General features: G+C 46.3%; 2 protein-coding genes across 2 annotated transcripts; both read right to left on the bottom strand.

The window, feature by feature from the left end:
* Positions 1-13,071: 13,071 nt before the first annotated feature.
* On the bottom strand, positions 13,072-18,831 carry LOC147292673 (uncharacterized). The gene has a single exon (XM_086230902.1). It carries the CDS (start codon positions 18,829-18,831, stop codon positions 13,072-13,074), a length of 5,760 nt encoding a protein of 1,919 aa, XP_086087028.1.
* Positions 18,832-20,289: 1,458 nt separating this feature from the next.
* Positions 20,290-23,510, bottom strand: LOC147292674 (putative aldo-keto reductase 2). Its single transcript, XM_086233895.1, has 5 exons — positions 23,264-23,510; positions 22,929-23,129; positions 21,578-21,750; positions 21,397-21,499; positions 20,290-20,994 (listed from the first exon to the last, which is right to left on the bottom strand). Exons 1-5 carry the CDS (start codon positions 23,474-23,476, stop codon positions 20,656-20,658), a joined length of 1,029 nt encoding a protein of 342 aa, XP_086090021.1. The 5' UTR covers positions 23,477-23,510; the 3' UTR covers positions 20,290-20,655.
* Positions 23,511-23,667: the final 157 nt, after the last annotated feature.

Genomic DNA, 23,667 nt, shown 5'->3' on the forward strand with positions numbered 1-23,667 from the left:
AATGTTCATGAAGGGTAAGCAACATAAGTATATGATACCCTTTTCTACAAGCTTATGTCCCAACTGCATTTTCAGAAAATAAAAGTCCAAGAATCAATTGTTTGCTAGTTAAACCTAACAAGTACATCACTAGGTATAAACTTTCATAAATTGAAAACAAATGGCAGACTGAGATGTGCAGGTTTCATACTTTGGTTTCAAACTCAAGCTAAAAACACCAACATTTAAATTTCAAAATCACAAACCATGTACGAGTTCATAAATTTCTAATCTAAATATAATGTCAAAAACACAAGTCTGAATTCTGAACCTTACAATCTAGTGAGTTTGAATCCCTCACTCGAGATACCCAAAATCACAACTCTGAAAAACCCAAAGCTAATCCACCAGGATTGTACTGCTGGAACAATTTGTGAAAGTCTGCAAAAATTATAAATAAATAAAAAAAGAGTAAACCCATGAGGAGGAAATTGAAAGAGACCCACATCCACATATGAACGCATATAGATTTATAGAAGAAGAAAGAGACAAACCAATGTCAATTAGATGAAAGAGACCCACATCCCTGAAGTCACTGAAAACTTCTTCCCTAACCCAAAACTGAAATACATAGAGAAATTAATTAGAGGCATAGAGAAATTGATTGATCAAAAATCCCTAACCCTAACCCAAAATTGAAATACCCATGAAAGAGAAATAGGGAGGAGGAAGAGGAAGAGGATAGGCAAGACAAATAGAAGAAGTAAATATGCTTACCCATGGCTGAAGGAGAAGGAGAGTAAAACCATCGTGTGTCATACTGGAGAAATCGTCACTTTCTCAAAGAAGGAGAGTAAAACGAAGAGAGGGAATTCACTTTCCTTTACTTTCCTCAGCCCGAGCCTTTACTTTCCTTTGCCGCTCGTGTATAATTTAGATGGGCTTGTTATAATAGATGGGCTTGTTTCTGTAGCGTTTTTTTTCAAATGATGCTATTATTATATTGTATATAATAGCACAATTGAAAAAATGCTATAATTAAATGCTATCATAGCCCTCTTTTGTTGTAGTGTTGTCTTGGTTTAGGAGCACCACCCGAAACAAACAAAAGTGAGGGACTGATAAAGCTCTTGGCGCTTACATATATTTTATATGACTAATACCATTCACCAATTGTAGTTTGGTGAATGACAAACAGTTCGTGGTGCCTTTGGTCGTGAGAAGTTGGGAGTGGTAGGTGAAATGGCTCTTCTCCGCGCTTTTACCTACTTTTTTTGTTTTTTGGCTAATTACAGATACCGCCTATAAACTGAAGGAATCTACCTCACATTTTTTTTATATGAGATCTTTCTCTCAATATGTCCCGCACGTGTGACATCACTCAAGCCTAATACATGAACAATTCAAATTAGGTGACGTGGGAATATCTATGATGGTTTGACACAACACATGAATATATAGTCTGCTTTGATACCATAAAGGAATCTAGACATCTATCTCAAAACCAATTGAAAATAAGAAAAGTAATCCAAACCCTTATAAGCCACTATACAAGTCCTCATATTTTCAATGTGGGATATTTCTCTCTCAACATAAACCATATCATTTTTCTCATCTCATTTTTATTGAGTGCTGCTATTTGCACACCCTTTTTTTTCTTTTTGCACACATTTTTCTCCTACACACCCCCTATCTTCTCCCAAAATTTAAAATTTCTCTTTAACACACCCCTCCAATTACCCTAATACCCCTATTTTATACATTTCACAAAATTTCTCACAACACACCCCTTCACCCACCACACCCCATCAACCATACCAAAAAAAAAAAAAACACACAGCCCCTCCCCCTCCCTCACCCCCGACCACCTCCCTCCCTTTCTCCTTCCCTCACCGACCACTTCCCTTTCTCTTTCCTCCTCGCAGCACCGACCTCTCTCTCTCTCTTTCTCTCTCTCTCTCTCTCTCTCTCTCTCTCTCTCTCTCTCTCTCCTCCCCGCAGCACCACCCTCCTATCTCTCTCTCTTCTTCCGCAGCAGCACCACCCTCCGAACACCATTAAAAAACAAAAAAATTTCAGTTCAGCAGGTTCGGCGGACCAGTGCCGAACTGGGCTGTTTTGTTCTGCACTCATCCGCCGAACAATCCTGTTATATTCGGCGGATGACTACAGAACCAAACAGCCCGGTTCGGCACCGGTCTGCCGAACCGCATATATATTTTTTTTAATGGTGGCTGGTTCTGGGCTTCGAGGTGGAAGACAAGGTGCTGCGGGCGGAGGTGTAGCAGTGTGTGGGCGGCGGCCAAGGTTGACGGTGAAGAAGAAACATGTGGCTACCGAAGGTTCGGTGAGTGGCTGCCGAAGGCAACTCGAATGTTCGGTGGGTGGCTGCCGAAGGAAATCGCCGGTTTCGACGGATGGCTGCCGAATGAACCCGCAGGTTTCGGCGGATGACTGCCGAACAGCCTGCGAAGCTCATCCTTTTGGCAGGGACTGCGGCGTGGTCGTGCGAGCTGGGCAGAGCGAGGTCGGGCGTCAGCGGCGTGGTCGGGCGTTGGCGGCGTGGTCGGGCGTTGGGGCTGTGCGAGCTTGGCATGGTGGCGGATGACTGCCGAACAGCCTGCGAAGCTCATCCTTTTGGCAGGGACTGCGGCGTGGTCGTGCGAGCTGGGCAGAGCGAGGTCGGGCGTCGGCGGCGTGGTCGGGCGTTGGCGGCATGGTCGGGCGTTGGGGCTGTGCGAGCTTGGCATGGTGGTGGGCGTGGCTGTGTGAGCTTGGCATGGTGGTGGGCGCGGGGAGGGTGGTGCAGCAAGGAGGGGAGAGAGATGAGGAGAGAGAGAATGAGAGGGTAGTGCAGCAGGGAGGAGAGAGAGATGAGGAGAGAGGGAATGAGAGGGTGGTGCAGGAGGGTGGCGCATGCAGGGGGTGGTGCTGCGCACGGTGGTGGTGCTGTGCCGGTGTGTGCAAAAAGATGGGGTGTGTACGGGGGGGAGATGGGAATGGGGTGTGTGTGTGTATGGGTGAGGGGAAGGCCAAAGTGGTCTTTTTCTTTGAGTGTTTTTTTTTTTTTCAAATGGGGTGTGCAAAAAGAAAAAAGAGGGTGTGCAAATAGCAGCCCTTTTTTTTTTTTTGTCTTATCATCTCTCATTTATTCTCTTGTTTTTTATTTTCTTCTTCTTTTTGTTAACCCAAGGCCTATATTTACAAGTGGGGTCAATTGAAGTATGGGCTGCTGTTTGTTTAGGTCTGCATATTACACAATTCTAAAAATTTAAGAGACCTCTAATAGAAATAATATAGATAGATTTTTTCTCAATAATAATTTTAATCTTTTATTTAATAGAAAAAGTAGTATAGTTAGAAATAAGTGGCCGTATTTTGTTCTTAAATCGTAGTATAAGCATATAACTAAAAGGAGCATCTTTATAATTTTCACACAGTACCCCCAAATCTTAGGAGCGGTGCATTTGTTTGACACTTTACTTCTCACACTAAAATTTATAACACTTTATCCTCAAATCTCTATGCCATTAAACACTTTACGTACCCCAAAACTATTAAAAAATCCATTTCTCTATTAGTTATGCATATGTGACGCCCCGTTTGAACTACGGGGCCTTCTACTTGAGGCTATTTTCGTCTTCTCTCTTTTAGCTTCAATTGATAATTAATACGAGGGAAAAATTTACAAATATGACACATACTTTGATAACTGTTTCATTTCAAGATATTAATTTTGATTCGTGTTAATGAAGGACACATACTTTTATTTTGTGTCAATTAAGGACCCTGTTTTATCTCAACTTTGGCTCGACATTGGACTCATCAAAACTCTACCAAATTTAGCAAACTTATACTTGGTTTAAAGCTATGCATCTTCTCTTTACAACCATATAAAAATCACTTAAATCGGACATCTACAACTTCAGATAATTAGCTCAAAAGTAGGGTACCCGAAACTATCCAATCGGACCTCTAAAACAAAATTTGGAAAATCAAACAATTTCGGGTACCCCACTTTAGGGCCGATTATCTGGAGTTGTAGATATCCGATTTGAGTAATCTTTATATGGTTGTAAAGAGGAGATGCATATCTTTAAACTCAGTATAATTTTTCTAAATTTGGTAGAGTTTGATGGGTCAAACGTTGGACCAAAGTTGAGATAAAAACTGAAAAAAAAAAAAAAAAAAACGTTCTTAATTAACACAAAATGAAAGTATGTGTCCTTCATTAACACAAAGCAAAATTAATGTCCTGAAATGAAATAACCATCAAAGTATGTGTTCTGTTTGTAAATTTTTCCTTTAATACGAAAATACCCTAGGGCAGAAGGCTACGTGATGCCACGTGTGCAAAACTAACAGAGAAATTGATTTTTAATTAATAGTTTTGGGGTAAAGTGTTTCACATAATTGAGTTTAAGGGGTAAAGTGTCAAAATTTTTAGTCCATGCTGTAAAGTGTTAAATTAATAGAGAATAATTTGAGGATGATATCTATAATTAACCTTTTTTTTGTCTAGCCAAGTGTCTTTTAAAAGCACTAAAAACTAGACCTTATGAAATGGCCAAATTTTCCCTTTAGTCTCAATGTTTGGACAAACTTTCACTTTTATCTATGTATTTGCAATTGTTCTGATTTTGATTATGTACTTTACAAACCATTGTAATTTAAGGATTAGCGTTTTCATCAATTAAGTTGTCAATCCAAGTTCAAGGTTTTTAAGGTATCTCACCGATGTGTCTTCAGGATGGGTCAGAATTTTGGTAGAGTTACAAATTCTCGAATATTTAATTGTTATGTTCTGGGTGCAAAATCCTTATTGGGCATTCAATGGAACAGCCCAATCAAATACTAAACTGAGAACTGCTACAAAAATGAAGCTTGTTCCAATAAATTTTTTGAACTTAGAGACTCTTAACAAGTGGTTTTTCTCAAGGGTGGAATTGAAAAATCACCAAAATATAGTATATCTTCACAATTCTAGAGAGAGATGGATGCTCTCAACTCTGCAAACCTCAGCTGTGAAATTGTGAGAAAAATGGGAGGGGTGGCCTCCTATTTATTGGAGAAGGGGTGGAGAATGGATGCTAAAAAATGTGAAACTGTTGATGCTCAAAAATGGTAAAGCAGTCAACGTCGAGTCGAACCACGTAGGCCCGTTGACCCACCACTGAGTGGATGACACGTCGAAGTGGGGCAGGAACGGGTAGCTGGGTCTGACTGGTGAGTAATGAGAGAGACTGATATCCAAAGCACCCTGCACAGGTACACAAAAGTGAGCGGGAAGGGCACCGGTGTGGTGCCGGCCAAAGCTCCTCCGACGCTCAAGTCAGTGTTCAGAGAGATCTGAGAGCAGAGTGAGTGAATAGTATAATAATGATTTCAGTTGTCCTTTTGTGACAAGAAGGTACCTCTTTTATAGTACCTTTGGAAGAGTGTCAACCAATTCGGTGACGACACGTGTCCTTTGTGGTGACTTGCACTGTACGAGCGCCACGTGTCACCGGTCTCGAGGATCCGAGTGAGTTGACACGGGTCGGGGGCCCAGGAGGCTTGAGCTTGGGAAGCCGGAGCCTAAGAGGCCGGGGCCCAGGGGGCCGGAGCCTATGAGGCCGGAGCCTAGGAGGTCGTGGCCTAGGAGGCCGGAACCTAGTAGGTCGGGGGCTAGGAGCCCAGGAAGGGCTTAGTCTTTTGGGCCTAGGCCCAAGCAGCACGATGTTAAGCCTTGTGTGACTTGTCGTTATGCCTAGACGATTAATCATACGAACAGAAGTCCCCCAAGTTTCCGAGCAAAAGATACTTCTTGGTTGGGAACTTTGTACACAAAAAATTCCGAGCAGAACGACAAGTAACCACATACTTGTTCCTGCTTAAGCTATTGTCTAGAAGTCCCTCAAGTTCCTTAGCAAGAAAAGCTGTACTGTAGGAAAGCTTGGGGGTTTACATACGTCGCTTTTTTTTTTTTTTTTTTTTGAATCGCTAATCACCCTGTATTCCGAGCAGTAGACGCTTCGCAAAAAACCCAGTGAACCCCGTTCAATGTACTGGTGGGATGTTGCCCTCTGTAAATAAGAATCTGGAATTAAGTAGTGTAGCTCAGGTATAAAAGACCCACCCCATATCTCACATTTGTTACTGCAGATGTATTTTGGAGAGAGAGAGGCTGTGAAATAAATTGGCATTTTGGAGAGAGAGAGGTGCTGTGAGATAAGTTGTATTCACGTGAACTGCAAGGGGCGGAATAAAAAAGAAAAGAAAAACAGAGGAAGAGGAGGGAGGGCTCGGCTCGGATTGCTGCTGGTGCGCGGTGCTCGGGTCGGAGGGAAGAGGCCGGGTCGGAGGGAAGAGGCCGGATCGAGTAGTCGGGTCGGAGTGGAGGGCTCGGGTCGGCTTGGAGGGCTCGGATCGGGGTGGAGGGCTCGGGTCGGAGTGGAGGGCTCGGGTCGGCGAAGGAGCAAGGGTACTCGGCGCGGAGACGCGAGGAGCGGATTAGCGCGGGCTGCTCGGATCGGCACGGGCGAGCTGCTGGGCGGGCTCGGGGTGGTGGGCTCGGGCCGGATCTGCTGAGCTCGGGTGCGCGGGTGAGAGTGGTGTCTCGGGTCGGAGGTGTGTGCTCGGAAGCTGTGCAGGTCGGGCCGAATTTGTGGGCTGCTCGGCTCGGAGCAGCTGGTGGGCGCCGACTTTTTCTGCACGAGGGGACGGTGCGGCGGGGGTCTGTGCTCGGCTTGGTTTGCTGCTCGGGGTAGCGGCTGGTCAGCGCGGGCAGCAGCGCCGGGGGGCTGTTTTGTGCCCGGATTGGTGGTGTGCGCGGGGGCGCGTGGGGCTGCTCGGGTGCTTGGACTACGTGGGGGCCGCGGCGCAAAAACCACAGCTCGGTTTTGAGCTGTTCGAAGCACTAGAGGTAAAAAATGTTTGGAATCCTGTCAAGCTCTGTGTTTGTGAAAATTGTTGTTTGCCTTGGAAAATTGAGAAATGTGAGCAACTGTGGTCGTCCAGCCTGAGGCGGACCTTGGAATTCTGTGTGTTAATTCTGTGTTTATAATGTGAGTAGGGGCAAGTAGAGGTGCAAGTGGGTATGAGCCTTGCCGAGCACTGGGTAGGCGCATGCCTTCATTTTTGGACTTTGTAACTTATTGGGTGTTGTGTTTTTGGCTAGGTACTGAGGAGACAAGATAAGTGGGTCGGAACCCGGCTGAGCCATTGGAGCCGCGGAACACAGGTAAAGGCTTGATTTTTTATTGCTTGTCTGCTTGAATTGATATTGTGAATACTGGCTTTGATAAATGATTGGTGGCTGAGTATGTGAAAGGGTGAATGTTGTCAAATTGGGTGTATCCGAGCACATACGGGGGGTGGGAAACCGGTATTAATCTGAAATGTCCATGGTGTTGTCTTGGTGTGCCGGGCACTTCCCATCTTGATTTGTGGTTTGTCTTGGGTGGGCAGGTGCACTGAAGTCGGACATTCCATGGCTTCCTCAGATGATAACAGTTCTATGGAGTCTGATCGGGTGTCCACAAGTGATGGGACGCCGATGAGGCCAAATATGCCTCGACCCCGGATGGGGTGTGGAAATATGGGGGTGGGCAAAGTGCTCAAGACCGTCCAGGAGAGCTTGTCCATGGTGATGGGAAGTGAGGGAAAAGGCACTGGTAGTGAGGACAGCGATGATGGAGAGACATCCACCAGTTGTGATGATGTGGGTAGGCACATTGTGCCTAAGGCATACTGGTCCGTGGATGGGTTGTGTGAGAACAGGATGACGGAGGAGGACCTTGAAAAATTGAGTGTGGAGTTCCACATTCCCGATTACATCCACCTAAGCCTCCCGGGAGAGGGTGATGTCTTGAGTGACCCGCCGGAGGGGCACATTCTGTGTTTTGCCAAGAGTTTTCACAATGTGTTTAGACTTCCTCTCCACCCCTATTTCCAATATATGTTGAGGAAGTTAGGAATTGCACCAGCTCAGCTGACGCCTAATAGTTGGAGAACATTAATTGGGTTGTATGTGATGTTCCGGGATGAGGGGTATGGTGCCCCGAGTATGGCCCAATTTTCACACTTGTTTGAAATTAAGTCGAGTCCCAAATTGCGGGGTTGGGTGTACTGCTCGCAGTTGGCGAACGGGCAGTTCACCGATGGGGCGACTCGCCAAATACAGGTAGGCCACCCAGACGCTCACAAGGAGTGGAAGAAAAAATGGTTCTTTGCGAGCGGAGCCTGGGAATTCGGCCGGAGTGAGAGGAGGACCATGAATAGGGTGCCGACAAATTTCCACATAATAGGTTGTCTGGTTGGGCCAATGTATTGGTCTGTGGACATTTGGATTGTTAGCTGATATTGTACTGGTACTAATAGAAGTCTTTTGTTGTTTGATTTTGCAGGGGGTGAGTGGGAGAAGCTTCCATTGTCGGAGGATAGCGTGGAAGAGGTGCGAAGGGTGCTTAGTCGACCTACCCGAAAGTTGAGCGTTGCATACCTCCTGTCTCCTGAAAAGTTGGCCAAGTACGGCTTCGGAGTTCCAGGTGAGTTTCTGTACTTCCCCTCTTGGAGTATTAGTTGATGAGATAATAACTTGTGCTCATTAAATATGTTTGTCTTTCAGTGAAAATGGCCAATACGAAGAAAACAAGTAGACCAGTTGGGCATGCCCCGCCTGCTCAGAGGAGGATGATGATGGGGGCTTTGCTGGCCGGGGGTGGCTTGTCCCAGGGGAATACAAGTAGAGGTGCATCGGTGCCCGGGGGTATGAGGCATAGTGGGTCTACCACCACCCATGTTCCGAGGGCAGCTTCTCCCGGGAGGAAAAGGAAGACGGGAGTAGATGCGGCCGAGCCCGGGAGAGAGGTGTTGATGTAGTTTGAGAATTAAATCCTAATTCCCACCTTCACGGCGTACAAGCAATAATTCGATGAAAGATAAATAACAAACACAGCCAAGAAAACAGAAAATAATAAACCAACAAGCACACACAATCACACCGAGATTTGTTACGAGGTTCGGCAAAATTCCTGCCTACGTCCCCGGGAGAGATCTCCGTTCTTCACTATGAGAATAATAAGTATTAAGATTACAATTGGACTAAATCACATAACCCAATCCCCAAATCCCTTGTACACCCTTTCACAAAGTGTTTCCCAAAACCCTAGATCTCTCACCCAAGATTAATTACCTAATCTTGATCTCACCAATTCTAGATTGTGTGCCTCCCAAGAATGCTAAGGACTTGCTTACTCTAATCTGATTCTCTCACATTTTTCTAAGCCCCTAAGGTCCTATTCATAACCATAGGCCTTATATTACAATCCTAGATAAAGTAGGAAGAAAGTTAACTTTGAGTAGGAAATAAGTTTCCTTTATACACAAGGAAAACCTCAAAACTTGCCCAAAATGAAGTCCAAAACGCACCAGGAATTAATAACCTTCCAACACCTATTTGGACTCCTAACTTCATCCTAGAATACCATGGAAATCCCCCATGAACCAGGAAATCTTCAAATGCGAGCCAAATTAACAACAATCTCCACCTTGGCGAGCATATCATGCAAATTACCTTGCACCAAATACCATTGGCCTTGACCTTGTATCAACTACACATAACCCGAATCAAGAAACTATGGTCCACCCTTGATTCGCACGGACAATACCTATGTGCAGCTGCATCGTGTAACCAATTACCGGTTAGCACCGAAGAGGGGCCTCGATTCACCCCCTCCTCCAGTAGGATTTCCTTTCTCACCATCGTTTGAACCTTGGAAACATATCACAACCGTCTCTGCTGTACCCGCAAACGAGACCTTCCTCAAGCGCTTGATTTCTTGTGCATTTCGTTTCCAACCAACCATCGAGGTTTGAGTTCCTATCAAACGATATAAACCACCACACTTCTCTCCCTTCATTAGGACCATGCTTCCATGAGTAATTTTCATGACTCCACCTACTATCAAAACCAGGTAGCCCTTGGAATCCAACCTACTCAAGGATATCAAATTCCTTTGTAGCTTTGGGACATAAGCGACTCCACCCAAAGTATGTTCCACCCCATTGAACATCTTGATCTTCACCGTTCCAACCCCCATGACGTCAACTTTGGACCCGTCAGGCAAAGAGAAAGATCCTCCCTTTGATTCTTGAAACTTTTCAAAATATTCTTTCCTAGAGCATATATGGTGAGTAGAACCCGAATCCAATATCCAATCACCATGAGAAGAAGTGTTACCTATAGAGACTGTGAGAAGTTCTCCAGATTCATTATAGTCTGCTACCGCTGTAGAGCCATGACCATCCTTCTTATTCCAAGTCGGACAGTCCTTCTTTATGTGTCCCCACTCTTTGCACTTGTAGCACTGCCAGCCCTTACCACTACCCTTTGATCTAGCCTTGCTATTATCGATCACTAGAACCCTTGGTAGTTTGCCTTCCTCTTTGACCATGAGCAACAAACAAGGAATCTTTATCCTCAACTTTCTTTCTCCTTTCACTAGACAAGAGAGTTGACTCGACCTCCTCCATCTTCAGTGTATCCTTACCATACAAGAAGATATCCACTATGTTGTCATATGTATCAGGAAGTGAGGTTAGAAGTAAGAGGGCTCGATCTTCTTCCTCAATCTTTACCCCAACTCTTTCGAGTTGATTTAGCAGTCCTTTGAACACGTTCATATGATCCATGAGATTTGCACCCGCTTCCATCTTCAGCTTATATATGTCCCGCTTCAGATTCAACTTTGTGGCCATAGACTTCTGAGCTAAATAAAGCTTTTCTAGTTTCTTCCACAATTCCGGGGCAGAATCTTCATCTATATTGTTGATAATATTATCAGCAATATAAAGCCGAATTGTGCTCACACACCTGCACTCCAAGTCTTCCCAGTCATCATCTGTCATCTTTGCCGGTTTTCCTACTTCCTTTCCCTTCAAGGCGCGTGCCAAGCCTTGCGAAACTAGGACATCCTTCACTCTCTTTTGCCATAGAGTAAAGTTACCTCTTCCATCAAATTGCTCCACCTTAAAGGATGAAACACCACTACTTCCCGCTGCCATGACAAACTACCCTCGATCGATAAACACGGAACCACGATCGATGAACACGAAACCTGGCTCTGATACCACTTGTTGATGTAGTTTGAGAATTAAATCCTAATTCCCACCTTCACGGCGTACAAGCAATAATTCGATGAAAGATAAATAACAAACACAGCCAAGAAAACAGAAAATAATAAACCAACAAGCACACACAATCACACCGAGATTTGTTACGAGGTTCGGCAAAATTCCTGCCTACGTCCCCGGGAGAGATCTTCGTTCTTCACTATGAGAATAATAAGTATTAAGATTACAATTGGACTAAATCACATAACCCAATCCCCAAATCCCTTGTACACCCTTTCACAAAGTGTTTCCCAAAACCCTAGATCTCTCACCCAAGATTAATTACCTAATCTTGATCTCACCAATTCTAGATTGTGTGCCTCCCAAGAATCCTAAGGACTTGCTTACTCTAATCTGATTCTCTCACATTTTTCTAAGCCCCTAAGGTCCTATTTATAACCATAGGCCTTATATTACAATCCTAGATAAAGTAGGAAGAAAGTTAACTTTGAGTAGGAAATAAGTTTCCTTTATACACAAGGAAAACCTCAAAACTTGCCCAAAATGAAGTCCAAAACGCACCAGGAATTAATAACCTTCCAACACCTATTTGGACTCCTAACTTCATCCTAGAATACCATGGAAATCCCCCATGAACCAGGAAATCTTCAAATGCGAGCCAAATTAACAACAAGAGGGCAAGAGGACAGCCACTGCGTCTGATCCGGTCCCAGAGGAGGATCGTCTGTTACAGCAGGCGGTGACAGACTTTGGAGGATCCTTGAAGAAGGGGAGGGATGACCGGGTGATTAGCGATGGTGTTGAGCCGCTATCCGTTTTGCAGCGGGCCTTTTCGGAGCAGTCCCAGGTAAGGGAAAGTGGTATATGTTGATGAGACGTCCGAAGTTTAAACTTTATAACTTGTGATAACACTTTTGTGGCGTTCGACCTGGCAGACACTGTTCTTTACCTATCAGGCACATGTTAGTGTCCTGGCCACGGTGGAGAAGATGAAGGACGAGATGTCAAGCTTCGTGGTGTGGAAGGACAGAGCGTTCTCAGCCGAGGAGAAGGTCGGTACCCTGGTTGCCCAGAACCAAGCGTTGCAGGCCGATCTGCTGCAGGCCAGGAAGGAGGCGGAACATGCTAGGCAGGAGTTGGAGCAGTGCGGGCAGGAGCTGAGCCAAGCCAAGCCAAGCAAGAGTTGGACAATGAGTACAACAGCGGTTATGCCATGGGCTTTGGCGATTGCAAATTGGAGCTTGAGGAGATGTGCCCTGACTTTGACTGGGACCGCGTGCGTGGTCTGCTAGGGGCGGGCAACGAGGTGCATGGCAACGTCCCGGAGCAAGGTACCCAGGAGGTAGAGCATAAGGACGGAGCATCCACGGGAGGGGAGCGTGATGTGGGAGAGGATCCCAAATAGACATCTGTTGCACTTATGGCCCGGGGGCAGGGGTGGGTGGACCATTGCCCTATTTTGGTTTGAGTTGTATGGTCGGGTCGGATGTGGCCCGTGCCAACTTGCAAACTCTTTTGATTATTAAGTTTTGTACTTAATTGTTATTTGGATGATTTGGAGGGTGTCCGACCCGTTATGGGGTAGGATGCCCTTCCTTTTAATACATGGTATTGCAAAATTTTCTCGAATGCACGGTACTTAGCTTCCCTTGGATGCACGAAATCTATTTTTCTCTGAATGCATGGTACTTAGTTTCCCTTGAATGCATGATATTAATTTTCCCTTGAATGCATGGTACTTAGGTTCCCTTGAATGCATCTGCCATAGCCGCGCCCTGAATGCATGGTACTTAGCTTCCCTTGAATGCATGAGGCGGATATGGGTAGGGGCGGATGCCGGATGGCCCGGGGGTCCATACAGACAATTAACACTTTGAATAAAAATGAAGAAAAACATGTCCGTGGTAGGACTTGTATTTATTGAAAGTGATAACATAGATAAAATTGGAAAAAGTCCCCGGGGGGTACAATATTTGTCTACTTGTAAAAGTAGCGGAGGTGCTCGGCGTGCCAAGGGTGGCCGAGTTCCTTGCCGGTTGTGGCGCGGAGCCTGTATGTGCCGGGGCGAATGACTTCAATGATTTCATACGGTCCTTCCCAATTAGGTTTCAGAGCACCCGTTTTGGCCAAGGTAGTGCTGCGTAGGACCCAGTCCCCCACTCGGAAGTGGCGAGGCTTATCTTTAGAATTGTAGTATCGAGTGGCCCGTTGCTGGTAGGCATACTTGTGTAGCTCGGCCTGGGCCCGATGCTCTTCAGCTAGGTCGAGACTAAGGGCTAGTTGGTCAGCATTGTGCTCAGGCTGAAATGTGTCGAGGCGGTAAGAGGCAAGCCCGACCTCAACTGGGATGACGGCTTCAGAAGCAAAGGCCAAAGAAAAGGGGGTTTCCCCGGTCGAGGATCGACAAGTCGTCCGGTAGGACCATAAGACTTCGGGTAGGAGGTCAGGCCACTTTCCCTTCTTTGCATCAAGCTTGGTCTTCAAGGTATGTTTAATAGTCTTGTTGACTGCCTCGACCTGCCCGTTGGCCTGAGGATGACCATGAGAGGCAAAGAAAACCTTGATGTTGAAGGCGGAGCAAAATGACTTGAACTCTTTGTTGTCGAACTGCTTGCCATTGTCAGTGATAATGGCATAAGGGAGACCAAAGCGGCAAATTATGTTCTTCCAAACAAAGCTCTTGATGGTCTGGGTGGTTGCCTTTGCCAAGGGCTCGGCCTCTGCCCACTTAGTGAAGTAGTCCACTGCGACTACTGCCATTTTGACCTTTCCCTTCCCCTCAGTCATTGGTCCGATTAAGTCGATGCCCCACTGGGCAAAGGGCCAAGGACTGTTCATGGTAGTCAAGGGCTCGGGTGGCTGGTGCGGAAAAGTTGCAAATTTTTGGCACTTTATACATTTCTGGGTGAGCTTCCTTGCATCAGCGCGGAGGGTCGGCCAATAATAGCCTTGGCGAATGGCCTTGTGGGCTAAAGAGTGGGCCCCTGCATGGTTGCCGCAGACCCCTTCATGGATTTCCCGGAGGATATAGTTGCCTTGCTCGGGGGTAAGGCAGCGCAAGTACGGCAGGGAGAAACCCCGTTTGTATAACTTGTCGTTAATAATTGTGTACCGGAAGGCTCTATGGCGAAGGCGCCGAGCCTCAGCCTTGTCCACGGGTGGGTTCCCATGCTTAAGAAATGCAAGGAGAGGGTCCATCCAACTAGCTTGTTGCTCAGACTGGCAGACCTCCATAACATCGGTGCTGCGCTGAGGTAAGAACTCAACTGGGACAGACCTCCCGGCTTTATGGTCAACTGCCGAGGCGAGGCGAGCTAGGGCATCCGCCCTCTCATTGTCTGCCCTAGAGATTTGTATGAGCTGGTATGCTGAGAATTGAGTGAGTAGGCTTTGAACTTTGGTGAAGTAGGCGGCCATGCGCTCACCCTTGGTCTGGTATTCCTGTGTGACTTGGTTCACCACAAGTTGAGAATCGCTGTAGATTATGAGTTGCTCAACGTCCATCTGTAGTGCCAAAGATAAGCCGGCAATGAGGGCCTCATATTCAGCCTCATTGTTGGATGCCTGGAAGCCGAATCGAAGAGCATACTCAATGGTGGTCTGGTCAGGGGCGATCAAAACAAGTCCGGCTCCACTGCCCTGTTGATTAGAAGATCGATCAACATATAAAGACCAGATTGGGCGATCCAACCTGATTGCTGGAGTAGAAGAAGTTGGTGGGTCGGTGGTCGACACAATGGTGAAGGAGGGCTCAGCCTCGGGTAGGAATGTAGACTCTGAAATGAAGTCTGCAATGGCTTGTCCCTTGATTGCGGGCCGGGGGCAGTAGGAAATGTCAAATTCGCTCAGCTCAATGGACCATTTGATAAGTCGGCCAGAGACCTCAGGCCGCTGCAATACTTGCCTAAGGGGTTGATTGGTGAGGACCACGATAGGGTGAGCTTGGAAGTATGGGCGGAGGCGCCGGGCTGATGTGACCAAGGCAAGGGTTAATTTTTCTATCTCTGAATATCTGGTCTCAGCATCTTGCAGGGCCTTGCTGGTATAGTACACCGGGTGCTCAACCCTATCCTCAAGTCGAATTAGGACTGAGCTGGTGGCTGTCAGGGATACGGACAAGTAGAGGAGTAACTCTTCCCCTGGCTCAGGTTTAGAAAGTAGAGGTGATTTGCCCATGTACTCTTTTAGATCTTGGAAGGCCTTCTCACACTCCGGAGTCCAGTCAATGTATTTTGTCCGAGCCTTAAGGGTTTTAAAGAATGGGGCGCAACGGTCGGTGGTCTTGGATATGAATCGTGTCAAGGCGGCGACCCTGCCCGTTAGGCTCTGCACTTCCTTCTGAGTCCTGGGAGATTGCATATCGATCAAGGTTTTGATTTTTTCAGGGTTGGCCTCGATCCCCCTTTGGCTTACCATGAAGCCAAGGAATTTTCCCGAAAATACGCCGAACGTGCACTTGGCAGGGTTCAGGCGCATTTGGTACTTCTCGAGCACGGAAAACATCTCAGAAAGTTTGTGAACGTGGTCCTCCGCCCGGACGCTCTTGACAAGCATGTCGTCCACATAGACCTCCATGGACTTACCAATATATTCTGAAAAAATGGAGTTGACCAAACGCTGGTAGGTGGCCCCGGCATTTTTGAGTCTGAAAGGCATGACTTTGTAACAATATAGGCCCCTGTCAGTAATGAAGGCCGTATGGTCCTGGTCGGAACTGTGCATAAGGATTTGGTTATAGCCGGAGTAGGCGTCCATGAAACTAAGGAGTGCATGGCCTGCTGTGGCATCAACCAGTTGGTCAATGCGAGGAAGAGAAAAACTATCCTTGGGGCAGGCCTTGTTGAGGTCGGTGAAGTCGACGCACATCCGCCACTTGCCATTTGATTTTTTGACCATCACAACATTGGCCAGCCAATCCGGGTAGGAAACCTCGCGGATGAAACCAATTTTCTGTAACTTGTCGACTTCTTCCTTCATAGCAGCATAGATTTCGGGCTTGTACTGCCTACGCTTTTGGCGGACGGGACGGTGCCGTGGGTTAAGACTTAGGCGATGGGAGATCACCTCCGGAGAGATCCTAGGCATGTCATCATAGGACCCGGCAAAGACTTCAGCATTGGTACGAAGGAAGTTGATGAGTTCGTCTCGGAGAGCAGTACTAAGCTGGGTTCCGACCCGTACCTTGCGGTCCGGGTAGGCAGGTGAGATGAGAACTTCTTCCACATGATGGTCATCTGGTTGGGCAATAGCTCTGAAAGATGAATCACGAGGATCTTCCGGAGGATCCGGGGTAGGGCAGGTGGGGGAGACAGAAACAGCCATAGAGGGCATGGCCTCTTTCTTCTTTTTGACGGAAGTCGTATAGCAGGACCTGGCTGACACCTGGTTGCCTTTGACTACCCCCGTGCCACATGGGGTCGGGAACTTGATCAAAAGCAAGTGAGTGGAAATCATAACCTTCAGTTGGTTAAGGGCTGGTCGTCCCAGGATGACGTTGTACGCTGTGGGGCAGTCGACCACCAAAAACTGAGTGGTTGTGGTAGCGGACGAAGGATACCTCCCAAGGGTGAGTGGAAGGTAGATCCCGCCAAGAGGGGTGACCATATCGCCCGAAAAGCTAAGTAAAGGAGCGACCGACCGGTCAAGCCTCTCTTGGTCAATCCCAAGAGCTGTGAAGGCGGAGGCGAAGAGGATGTTGATGGAGCTACCACAATCGACAAGGATCCGAGCCACATCAAAATTAGCTATGGTGGCTTCAATGACCAAGGGGTCATCGTGTGGGAAGATCAAATCACGTTCCTCTTCCTCAGCAAAGGAAATGGGCGACCACCCGAGCTTAGGAGTCTTTTTTCCACGGTGGAAGTCTACAGCCATAACGCCGGAGCATTGCTGAGCACTTCGGGCGTATTCCTTCCTAGCCCTGTTGGAGTTGCCAGCGAGGGTCGGGCCCCCACAGATGGTATTGACCCGCCCCTGTCGTTGTCCTTCGGCCTTGGCCTTCTCGGTGGCCTCCTTGTCTATAAAGCCATCCAATTTTCCTTGCTGTACCAAAGTTTCTATTGCCTCCTTAAAGGCTCTGCATGCCTCGGTGTCATGGCCATGGTCATTATGATAAAGGCAAAAGAAGTTCTTGTTGGCCCGGTACCGTGTTTGTGGTGGGCGGGGTGGGAGCTTGGGAAGTATGTCTTTGATCTGATGATACAATTCTGTATAAGTAACAGTGAGAATTGTATAGACTTTGAACCTGGAGGCGTAGGATGTCTGATAAGTTTCCTCCCTTCGTTGTCCTCCACCTCTACCATCACCAAATTGCTTCTTGGTGAATTTATTGAACTTTTTCCCGGACCCCCCATGCTGGTTACCCGAGTAGGGCTTGGGCTGGGGTGGCACTATGATGGCCTGGTCGATACTTGGGCGATCCGTGGTGGGCGGCTTCTTCCCATATGTTTTGAATTCCGCAGTAGCATAGGCAATGGCCTCTTGCATGAGTTCTTTGTAGGTGCGCGGATTGCGGCGGTTGAGTTCAAACAAGAAGTCCCCCTCTAGGAGACCACCCTTGAAAGCAGCGAAGGCTACCTTCTCATCACAGTCGCGACACCGGGATCGTTCTAGCTGAAATCGAGTGATGTATTCCCGGAGGGATTCCCTGCTGCCCTGTCGGACTCGAGTCAGGTCATCCGTGGTGTAGATTCTATCGGTCTGGATGATATACTGGCCTAGGAAGAGCTCTCGGAGCTCGTTAAAACAATCAACCGAGCCCGGAGGAAGTTGGTAGAACCAGTCCCTTGCACTGCCAGAGAGGGTGGAAGGGAAGATTCGACACTTCGTAATGTCATCAGCACCTTTAGATTCCAGAGCAGATCGGAAACTCATGAGGTGGTCATATGGGTCTTCCTTCCCTGTGTATGGAGTGATTTTGGGAGGTCGGACGTCGCCAACCGGAGGAGTGGATAGGATGCGAGCTGTGAAAGGTCCGGGCAGCTCCCTTGTTTCTAAAGATGGGTGCCCACCCCGACTTCCTCCCTCCACTCTTTTCAGGCGCTCACTGATGTCCATGAGAAGTTGCTGGAGCTGGTCTGGTGGAAGAGAGCCGCTATTACCGGAGTCAGCGACTTGTTCACTTGTGAAAGTGTCATTTTCTGCGTGGCGCCCAGCCGAGAAAACCTGCTCTTCTCCCCGTCGTCTCTTGGGACGAGGAGCCTGCTCTTCCCCCAAGTCTTGGGGACGCGGGTCGGACTCGTCCCGGTTCGCCCGCTGCTCTTCTCGCCGAGAGCGATTGTCATCGAGCAGATGACGACAGTCCCGATAAATGTGGAACTCTTCAGAGCGGGTAGGATGCTCGCCAGATCGAGCCCGGCCGACCGGGTGGATAAGTCTCTTTTGGAAACCTGGGGGTGGATGGCTACCTTGCCCTACATCCAATTGGCGGGGAACATTTTGGTCCCTTCGGGGGGGGTCCCTCATCTCACCACTCCGGAGAGTGGTGCGTTCGTCCCTGTCATGGGGGTTCCTCCTCTCACCACTCCGGGGAGTGGTATGTTCTTCCCTGTCGCGGAGGAGTCGCTCATACAGCTGTGTTGCACCTTTTTGGAGGTTAAGCTGTTCCTGGGTTCGTTGGAGCTGAGCCTCCAATCGCTGGATGTACTCCTCCTGATCAGATTCGGCAGTCTTCTTGCCTCGCTTGTCAACCAGCGGGGTGTTGTCGACTTGTTCGAGGATAGGGCCTCCGTCAGACATTGTGAGGGTCGGAAGCCCGGAAGCTAGGAAGCTCGGAAGCTAGGAAGCTCGGAAGCTCGGAAGCTCGGAAGCTTGGAAGCTAGAAAGCTCGGAAGCTCGGAAGCTAGGAAGCTCGGAAACTAGGAAGCTCGGAAGCTCGGAAGGTTTTTGCACTTCAACTGAGGGTAGAGAATTCAATGGGGAAAAGTTGTAACTTTCCCACAGACGGCGCCAAACTGTTGATGCTCAAAAATGGTAAAGCAGTCAACGTCGAGTCGAACCACGTAGGCCCGTTGACCCACCACTGAGTGGATGACACGTCGAAGTGGGGCAGGAACGGGTAGTTGGGTCTAACTGGTGAGTAATGAGAGAGACTGATATCCAAAGCACCCTGCATAGGTACACAAAAGTGAGCGGGAAGGGCACCGGTGTGGTGCCGGCCAAAGCTCCTCCGACGCTCAAGTCAGTGTTCAGAGAGATCTGAGAGCAGAGTGAGTGAATAGTATAATAATGATTTCAGTTGTCCTTTTGTGACAAGAAGGTACCTCTTTTATAGTACCTTTGGAAGAGTGTCAACCAATCTGGTGACGACACGTGTCCTTTGTGGTGACTTGCACTGTACGAGCACCACGTATCACCGGTCTCGAGGATCCGAGTGAGTTGACACGGGTCGGGGGCCCAGGAGGCTTGAGCTTGGGAGGCCGGAGCCTAAGAGGCCGGGGCCCAGGGGGCCGGAGCCTATGAGGCCGGAGCCTAGGAGGTCGTGGCCTAGGAGGCCGGAGCCTAGTAGGTCGGGGGCTAGGAGCCCAGGAAGGGCTTAGTCTTTTGGGCCTTGGCCCAAGCAGCACGATGTTAAGCCTTGTGTGACTTGTTGTTATGCCTAGACGATTAATCATACGAACAGTGGAGTATTCTCTTGAAAATGGATGGTTAGGAATTTTTTTTTTTTTGGGAATTCAAGGGTTGAGATTTGTCCAAAAAAATGTAATCCTCCAAAGCTAAATATGAACCAGGTCATGTGCTACCCATTGGGTCGGCGCACGTATCTTCGGTGATTGTAAACAGATTGATCCGTGGATAAACGAGCAAAGAGAACTGGGTAGAGAGGCAAGTCAAGCCAAAAGAGAAAATGGGCCGAGCGGATGACCCGTTTTGAGGACACGTAGATCCCAGGTTCGGTCCGCAGGTCACACAACACCAAAACAATATCATTTTGGCTTGGGTACGTCCACGTCAATGTTTGCGTGGGAGCTTTGTTAGTGACTCCAGCCAATCGTGTCTCGCCACATGACCTTTGTCAATCCTATATTCTAAAAATCCTCCAAACTTAAATAATTCACCAAAAATACATCTGAATTCTGAAAAATCACTTGAAAATCTTAGGGACTTGTATGATTAATTACTATTTATCTAAGTCCCCAAAACAATATTTTGATTCCCATATCTAAGTCCCTCTATAACCTGTAATCGTCTTCATCATTTATCACTATTGACAATAGACACCACCACGCCTTGTTAAACTTATATTGATTTCTTGGCAGGTAATGTCATATTTTATTGTAATCTCGTAACAATTTACAAGTCAAAACATTTGAAGCTAAGGCCAAAGCATGTCCTAAACTAAGTACAAGAAATTAAATTTCTTTCGCTTTGCCCCAGAGGGTTTCTTACTTTTGGATACTCGATCATACAACGTGATGAAATTTGCATACATAGAGTTTAGTGTCAGAAACTCAGAGATTACATATACCACTTGACATGAACTACTTATTCTTGGAACAGAAAGGAAATTCACCGAGTTCATGAACATGCAGGCAATACTAAAACATGACAAAAGGCACATACTTATGTGGCTTTCCATGAAGACAGTGGCGGAGTTTCAGAGTCCTTCCAAGTATTGGAGTCACTCTGATATCTGTCACCCTTAACAGCATCTGCTGAAGCAATTGATTCAAGCTCAACCAATTCTTCTGGTGTCAATTTCACAGACAGAGCTCCAATATTCTGATTAAAATTCTCAATCTTAGTGGTTCCAGGTATGGGACACACGTCATTTCCTTGGTGATGAACCCAGGCCAGTGCTAGCTGAGACGGGGTGCACCCCTTCCTTGCTGCAAGCTCACTAACCCGCTCGAATAGTGTTTTATTATGCTCTAGGTTTTCAGCTTGGAACCTGGGTAGATGCTGCAGCCAATGAACTAAACATTTAAGCATCAAGACTAAAATTGCTTAATCAGAATGACATGATAAAGTGTGGGAGGTGAATTTCAAAACAGACATTAGAAAACCAAAAGAAATCTATATGGCCTCCTTGGATATTTCAATTACAAAATTAACGTTTGTGCACTAGCCATGTTTACGACAGAATGCAGACTTACCTAGCAAACCCAATAAGAGGGTACTAGAAGAGATTACTAAGCTTTGCGAGGTCAATTACTAACTTGAGGACTTGCTAGGAGATGGAAGTTCAGGACAAACAAAATACTAGCAAGATGATGCTACAACTTTTTTTTTTTTCTTTCTTAGTCTAATGCGCATGACTTTGTACTTTAAAATGGTCAATATTTCTGTGACATATCAACAAACCTTTCGGAAATCATCCTTGGCCAGATTTTCAACGAACTTAGCGCCTGACGAAAAGAATCCTCTTCCTAGAGGACTGTATGCAACAATACCAATGCCAAGTTCCCTGAAATATTTAGGAAAACATGATTAGAATGAGTTTCTACTGACTATAAACAAATTAATTAGTTCCACTGAGCCTCACCGACAAGTAGGAATAATTTCTTCCTCCACATCTCTTGACCACAAGGACCACTCCAACTGCACAGCTGTTATAGGATGAACAGCATGTGCTCTTCTTATTGTGGAAGCCGAGGCCTCAGATAGACCAATGTACTTTATCTTACCCTCTTCAACTAGTTTCTTGAGTTCCCCCACCTTGTAAGCGACATAATAAAGGAGTTCAAGGAATGATAAAAATGCTCAAAATAAGTGAATCCTGATGAATGTCAATAACAAAAAGAAAAACAATGGTAAGAAAAGAGACATGGGTACAAGCCTACAAGATCATTATACTGCACATTATATAATTTCACTAATTTGGACATATTATGCACTTGAATGAAGAAGGATGATAGAAGTTAGAATATAGTGGTAAGTCATGTTTAACAAATGGTGGTTTACAAATCTATGCATACACTTGATTCAAGATTTGGAATTTAAAAAGACCTGGACTGTAATTATCCGAACTCAAGGATGCAATCACATTAATCACCACACTCCTATTGAACCACACTCCTATTGATAGCCAGTATACGTCACAATTACAATTTATCCTTTTATGTAATGAAAAATTCATAGACATTTGATCTTGAAGATAATACAAAAACATCGTGTGTGTGTGTGTGTCTCTCTCACTATATGGACAAACCATATGCAAAAACATCAAATGCATTATCTGGAAATTGAACAATAATTAGGTACACCTAGGACGCAACCTGAAAAATTAAGATCTTTTTTCTAGGGGGAGGGAGGGGGTAGAGGAGTTTGTAATCAATGTGGGTGAAATAAGGAAGAAAATCAATTTTTTTTTTTTTTTAATTCATTAAGAAGATTTTACACAAATCAACATCTAAAAAGGTTATGAAAAATTGAAGAGGAATCCAAACTTTTCTTTTATTTCAACAAAGGTTGGAACTCTGGTTTGGGTGTGGGTATTTAGCTCTCAACAACTGGCTGAGGAACTTGAACATTTATATCTACTCATCAGTGAGAACTTTAACCTTTTCACACTAGAACAATTCAATGGAAAGAAAAAATGGGGCAAAACAAAGGATCTCCGGTCCTAACTTCGATTTGTGATCAAGCCATGACTTCCACAAGGTAGGACTCATATGAGAGGAAAAGGAAATTGAGGAATTGAAAAAAGAAATGTGAATTAAATTAATAGCCCTGACTCGAATAGGCCTTCAGATGCACAATTCAAACATGTCTTGTTTTTCTCAATTCAATGAAGACAACTGAATTATATAAACCAAATTGTAATGAAAACTTGTGATTGTAATTAAAGGGAAAATTCAAAAGAAGGAACAAATTAATTGATTAATTAATATTACCGTGACTTCAATGGGCACACGGGTGTCAACCCGATGCTGATAGTAGAGATCAACAGAATTAACACCAAGACGCTTCAAGCTACTCTCACAAGCAGTTCTCACATATGCAGGGTCTCCTCTCACCTCCCTCTTGTTGTCTGCAAAGCTGATCCCAAATTTGGTGGCCAATTCAACCTTCTCTCGCACCCCTCCCCCCAGAGCCTGCTCCATCGATCAAATTCAAATTCAACATCAACCCATTTCAATTCACATCAAACCCAATTCACCCATTCATCCAATTCAACAATCGCACATTTACAAACCCAAAACTCATACAATAAAAAATATAGTAGTACCTTGCCGAGAAGTATTTCGTTGGTGAAGGGACCGTAGATGTCAGAGGTATCGAGGAAGGTGACGCCGGAGTCTATGGCGTGGTGGATGAGACTGATCATGTCGGAGTCGGGCTTCGGTGGGCCGTAGAAGGAGGACATGCCCATGCAGCCCAGCCCTTGAGCCGAGACCTCAAGGCCTTGTGAACCCAGCTTGATCCTTCGAACTGTTGCCATCTGAGCTTAGTAGTAGCAGCAGCAGCAGAAGCAGCAGAAACTAGACTAGCAAAGTGAGACACTACTGATAAAGCTCTTCACTCTTTATATATATATATATATATATAGCTTTATCTGACCAGTGCCGCTCAATGGCAGTTTGGTCAATCATGAGATGGTGGGATTGGTAGGTGAAGGCCGAAGGGAGTCAA

Source organism: Dryas octopetala, chromosome 2 (assembly GCF_963921425.1).
Source record: "Dryas octopetala chromosome 2, drDryOcto1.1, whole genome shotgun sequence".
Lineage (NCBI taxonomy): Eukaryota > Viridiplantae > Streptophyta > Magnoliopsida > Rosales > Rosaceae > Dryas > Dryas octopetala.

Bases quoted from the DNA above. Each gene is read 5' to 3' on its own strand.
- LOC147292674 (XM_086233895.1), bottom strand. From the start codon at position 23,476: ATGGCAACAGTTCGAAGGATCAAGCTGGGTTCACAAGGCCTTGAGGTC. The intron at 21,500-21,577 runs GTGAGGCTCAGT...TAAATATTTCAG, and splicing joins GAAATTATTCCTACTTGTCG to GGAACTTGGCATTGGTATTG. The intron at 20,995-21,396 runs GTTTGTTGATAT...CATTGGCTGCAG, and splicing joins CCAAGGATGATTTCCGAAAG to CATCTACCCAGGTTCCAAGC.
- LOC147292673 (XM_086230902.1), bottom strand. From the start codon at position 18,831: ATGTCTGACGGAGGCCCTATCCTCGAACAAGTCGACAACACCCCGCTG.